General features: G+C 40.2%; 1 protein-coding gene across 1 annotated transcript; it reads right to left on the reverse strand.

Moving 5' to 3' along the window:
• Positions 1-1,191: 1,191 nt before the first annotated feature.
• Positions 1,192-5,190, reverse strand: LOC131445007 (potassium voltage-gated channel subfamily S member 3-like). The gene is given in 3 exon segments (XM_058615767.1): positions 1,192-3,073; positions 3,075-3,359; positions 5,132-5,190. Coding segments are annotated over 2 exon segments (1,287 nt in total). The 5' UTR covers positions 3,293-3,359; positions 5,132-5,190; the 3' UTR covers positions 1,192-2,004.
• Between the last annotated feature and the right edge of the window lie 1,077 nt (positions 5,191-6,267).

Here is a 6,267-nt window from a genome sequence, read left to right on the forward strand (position 1 = left end):
TAATGCAGGGGTCTCAAACTCAAATGACCTGGGGGCCACAGAGTGTTTAGTTTGGGTCAATAAGGGGCCAGTCAAGTGAAAAAAAAGTCCAACATTTTGAGAAAAAAATATTGAAATAACACTATAATAAACATATTTAATATAAACAAAACAATGAACTCATTATAACGGATACAATCTCTCCTCTCCTCTGTGGGTGAGCACCTGACTGTCCTTCAAACCCAGAGATGACCGCTGATACCACTGACTTGATTAGTGCGCAGTGCTGTGTGTGAGGCAAAGGGAAACAGCACCCAGTCATAAAAGGTGACCATGCTCCACTGGGTGCTGATGTAGATGTTTATTTAAGATCACCACCTCATCACAGCGCTGTTACAGCGTTACACAGGTTGTGATTCATAATAATAGAGTTCAGAGGAAGAAGTTGTTAACAGTAATGAGTTGTTGTTTTTTTTCTTTTTAAAGGCGAGCTCAATTATTTAGTCTTTGTTTTTTATCGGATTACCACTAATAGGATTTCTAACACACACACACACACACACACAGATGCTGTTGATGAAGGTGACTGCAGCAAGAGCATTAACATCAAGATAAATGAGAGTGTAGATTTTACAAAGTGACTTTTTAGGTTGGTTTTCCTTGTGTCCAACAGGCACGTTTATATACTGTCAAAGCACGATGGTAAATGACAGTAAATTCTTAAAGAGGAAAATGCTATTTTATTATAACAACATGGTAACGTATATCAACCAAAACACTGAAATCTATAAACTATTTGTGTCGATGACAGAAAAACACCCTAATAGATATCAACACTGTCAATTTTACATTTACTTTTTTGTAAAATATACGTTTTAAAACACCTGAACCTCAGTTCAACCGACATACAAAACCCAGACAAAATAAACTCATTGTCACGTGTTTTATTGATCAGATCAATCTTAACCACCGGATAAACTGTGAATTCAGCATCTTGTGAGTATTTGTATTGACTTTAACTGTTGTTGAAACAGGCACATCGATTACACACTCATTACACTGATGACCCGGCGAGCAGAGCGACAGACTTGATTGAATGCCTTTAAAAAAAAACACTGCAAAGACGTACAAGAGCAGCTTGTCATGGATCAATAGCTCATGAGGACTGCGCCACCGTGGTAGGAATACTGACAACATTGTGCAGGACAAGGACAAGCGTGACTACAGAACAGCATGTCATAACTATGAAGCTTTTAAAACTTATTTTAAATACGATAATGACTGTATTGTATGTCATTTTACCGTGTAAACTTTGGCGAAAGAAACATCACAGCACTTTCTGCTAATTCAGTGAACTACTTTTATTTCCCCCATCTGTCTTAAATTAAGTCAAAGTACAGAATCATTGGTTAGACAATAAGTAGATGTTAATTACTTTGTGTTTGTGAAATGTTAAGTAACAGACACTTTTACATATCATAGGTGTAAGCTGACGTAGATTTCATAAGGTTTCATTCATTCTTTGTGGCTAAAGAGGCTAAAATCTGTGTTTCCTCGTATCACCACTTGCAGCTCTGCAGCTCTGTGCCTGCTTTTCAGCACAGGGATATATGCAAAGCCATGTTTCCACCGAGTCTAACAGTTTGATTCAGTCCAAACTTTGATTTTTTTTGCAATAAATGGCCCCAACCGTTGCGTTCTTTGGTACCCTTCCCTTGATGCACCAGAGTGAAATAGTACAGTATGTTAGACCTGCACCACCCATGACAGTCAGCTGATTGGGCGACAGAAAAAATGTCATGCTACGCGGTAAAGGTACTATTCTCAGTCGAAATGCAAGCCTGATCCAGGACTTCACCATTCCAAATTGAACTGTACCATGATGGAAACACAGTATAAGGTGTTGACTACGTATGGAAACCTTATACAATCATGCTTCAAAAAAAACCCAAAACTATCCCTTTAAGAGTGATTTTATGGGGTTTGCTGTCAGGCATTTTTTCATTTGTCACTTTTCCAGAGGGTTCATTTGTCACTTTGCTTTTGCTTCTGGTAGAACTTGGAGAACTTGTTGAAAATATTAGTAATGGGCAGAGCTACAATCAGCAGGCCGCAGATGATGCACAGTGCTCCTATCACTCTCCCAGCGGCCGTAACGGGGAAGGTGTCTCCGTAGCCCACTGTGGTCATGCTGATGGTGGCCCACCACCAGCAAATAGGGACCGTCTGCAGCTGGGACTCTTCAGACTCTCTCTCAACAGAGTAAATGAGAGTAGAGAACACGGAAATGCCCACAGACAAAAAAAGCACCAGCTGCCCAACATCACTGGAGCTGTGTCGCAGTGTGGCCCCAAGAGAGCGAAGGCCAGTTGAGTGGCGAGCCAGTTTTAGGATGCGGAACACTCGCATCAACCTCAAGATCTGCACCACTTTGCCAACCTTCTCCAGCTCTGTGCTGTCACCGTCATCCAGTAGGTCACAGACTACAGTGACATAGAAAGGCGTGACTGACATGAGGTCAATAATATTGAGAGGACTGCACAGGAACTTCCTTGCTGACGGTGCAACAGCCAAGCGAAGAATGAACTCCGCGGTGAAGAACAGGACGCAGAGGTTCTCAAAGAAAGTCAGCACCGGGTTCTCCACGTCTTTGTCATTGATGTCCACCTTATGGAAGTCTGGCATGCTGTGAACGCACATGGCTGCGATGGAGATCAAAACTACACTGAGTGAGGTTATGGCCATCGCTTTGGCTGAAGTGGAGTGACCTGGGTTCTCAAGGCGGATCCAGATTTGCTTGCGGACGTCTGCACACCAGGTGCCTTCAAACATTTCTATGCTCTCCGCCATGACTGACACGTCCTCGATGGAAGTGCTCGAGCTGTCGAGCTGCTCGTCATCGCTCTGCTGATCCCAGCACTTATCCCCAGCACAATGCATCAGTTCATGGAATTTGTTGCTGCAGCAGAAGTCCAGATGACGCTCCTTAATGCCCCAGTACTCAATCTCTTGGCAAAATGACATGACACACAATCCGTCCACCAGGTGAATTTTACCTGTGAAGTAAAAGTTAAGAACGTAGCAGAAAAAAACGAGGACTGCGATCAAAGTAGTACTCCATTTCAGAGGGACTGAAGTCGTCGCAGAGCTCCAGGATGGCCTCTTTGGAGCTGCAGCACAGGAGACGTCCCAGTCGCGTCTGCGGGAAGCGCTGCAGAACCGTGTGCTCCATACGTTGTTTGAAACCGCCGACGTTGACGTTAATAAAGCAGTTGTCAGGGCTGTGCTGGTCAAAGATCTGTCCATGCACCATGGTGGAGCTACTGTTCGATGCAGCTCTCTTATCCCTGCAGCTGGACAAATCTCAGAGGTTTTGTTGCCTGCACAGAGACACACCAGTATAAGGACACCTCACTTTTGTTCTTGCACTGTATGTCATTTGAGCACAGTGAGAAGCATCACATCACAGCCATCCAGTATCAAGTATCATTTAGGTTTCTGTTACGGTCTGTAATAGAACATTCTACAATGACTCAATGCATTTTTTTTCCTCACAAGACAAATAATAAATATGCAAATACATTCACCAGCCACTTTATTAGGTACACCTGCACTGTAGATACTCAGCATCAGGTCAGAGGAGACTGACCAGACTTTTTGACAAATAGCAGTGTTGTAATGTAACAAAGTACAAATACGTTGTTACTGTACTTAAGTACAAAATGTATGTATACGTGTATGTTACTTTATTTATATTTCTAGCAACTTTTACTTTTACTCCATTACATTTCACCTAATTATCTTTGTCACTCGTTACTACCAAATAAAATCAGAAGAAGAGTTGGTAATGGTCTGTATTTATATAGAGCTTTTCCCGTGGTGATGAGCTGCTTTACATTATAGTTTTGCCATTCACACAGTGCAACATGGGATTAAGTGTCTTGCTCAAGAAAACATAGACTAGCACAGCCAGGAATTTAACTCACAACCTACCACTGAGCCACCATGGCTCAATCCTTACTTGTCACTTACTTACTTGTTGTACATTGTATATCAGAAAATCCGTTTTGATATTTATATACATACATATTTATTTATTTTGTGATATGCTGTATATCAATATCGAATCATGCAAAAAAGTATATAGTGATATTTTTCCCCCTCAGCCCTATAAGGAAGACCATCTCCTGAATGCACTTGGAACCTTGTAGCAGACAGTAGCAGAAGACCACAGTGTACCTAATAAAGTGACCAGTGAGTGCATAGTTCTGACAGGATATCACTCCAGTGTTTGCTTCTCTCCTCTGCTTCCCTGTACAGTCCAGAAAGGAATTTAAAATCCTCCTCACGTACAAAGAACTTAAGCTAGTTGAACCTTATCAGCCCAACAGATCACATCTCACAAAATGCAGGCTTAGTTGTGGTTTCCAGAGTCTGTATGAGTAGAATAGGAGGCAGAGTCTTCAGTTACCAGGTCCGGTATTGTCATTAACTGGTATCTTATCAATATCCAAATGAATTTAGCAATTAAGCATAATCTTATTTGTTATTGTTAAATTAGATGAAGTTCATGACGTAGTCTTTCATTATTGTTTTAGACAGAAACAATCAATTAAATGAAATTATTTTTATTATGTAAAAATGTTACAATTCCTCTTTGTGTCCACGTTTTATGTTACACACTATCTATGGCATAATCTCTGCTATTTCTTTTAAGATTAATTTTATATTGAGAAATGCAGCAGATACAGGCTTATGTATTGTTTCAGCTCATAAAAACTATTAAAAGTTTAACATTATAATGTATCATATGTGTATTGGAGCGAGGACAACTGGTGCAGCATGTAAATAATGACTTGGTACAAACAACTCTCATGTACCTGCTGCTGTGTCTCCTGTTTGTTGAAGTGTTTACTTGTATTGTGTTACATTCTGTAAAAAAGGAGACTGTCGAGTTTCAAATTGCAGAGTATAACACGGTCAGGTTGGATTTGACACATTTCTACAGCCGTGGAACTTGCTCCAGTTTCTAAACACAGTGAACAATTTAAAACGGACACACAAGCTTAAGGAAACAGTATAAGAAAGTGTAACAATATAAGACTAAAGAATAGCATTTTGTGTACAGACATGTCAGGAAAAAGCAGCTCACCTGGCCATGTGGAGATGCTTCCCTCTGCCAACAGCAGCGTGCAGTGGTGTGGTGTCCCAGAGTCTGAGTCTGAGCAGCAGCAGCAGCAGGGAGGGACAGGACTATGCATCCGTTACTCCTGTGACAAACAGGCTGCAGTGGAGCAGTGTTTGAGTGTTCGTATGATTATATCTCCTGGACTGTTTTCATTGTTAATGCACTTTTTCCTTTATTTTTAAAACAAAAAGATACATTTTGATTGCTTAATCTATGCTTTTAAGTTCTGAATCGTAGTCTGTTTAGTTTTTTGCCTAAATTGTCCTATAAATGTGAATATCAAAGCAGAAACCTTGGATTTTTGTGTTTAACACTAAGGTGCAGTTCAGCTTTTTAGTGAAGTGTGGTTATATGAGGCACTGACACATATGGCCCTTTTCCACCATGGTCCCGGCTCACCTCACCTCATCACTGCACGGCTGCATGGGGAATAAAGACATCATATAGATGTAGATTTTATTGGGTGAGCCCTTTTTTAAGTGTCAAAAATGTTTTTTCCCGCTGTCTTGTGTTTTATGCTGGTTATTACACAGCTCAGTCAGCGCTATACGTCAGCATAGCCACACTTCAAATGATCTGCACTCACACGTGGACAATTTGTTTTTTATTTTACATAATGCAAATATATGAACACACTGCATCACAATATAAATGCAGAAAAGTCATACAATAACTTCTTTCCCGTGTGGTTTCTAGTGCATCAAAAGACAGTGAAGAGCAGTGAGAATCTGAGAATATATCATATTATATATTATTATATATATTATATAACATTATATATAAAATAAAGTGGTGTTAATAAACCTGCACTATTCAACAACTGGCATTTCACAGCAGGTAGATTTCTTCTGAATAATAAAAGGTGTTTTTAAACTAACATCGCGACTCGGACTAGAACTAGAACTCGGTCTACGTGCTGATGACTGATAGAAAATGCACATAGATAATCTGTGTGAATGGGTGAATGGCAAAACTGTAACCGTTTTGAGTGGCCATCAATAGAAAAGTGCTATATTAATACATAACATGTAACTCCTGATCGTGACATTGCGGACTGAAGGAACTGGAGTGAAATGATAATATAATTAATAATTGAAACC

The sequence above is a fragment of the Solea solea genome, chromosome 18 (assembly GCF_958295425.1).
Source record: "Solea solea chromosome 18, fSolSol10.1, whole genome shotgun sequence".
Taxonomy (NCBI): Eukaryota; Metazoa; Chordata; class Actinopteri; order Pleuronectiformes; family Soleidae; genus Solea; species Solea solea.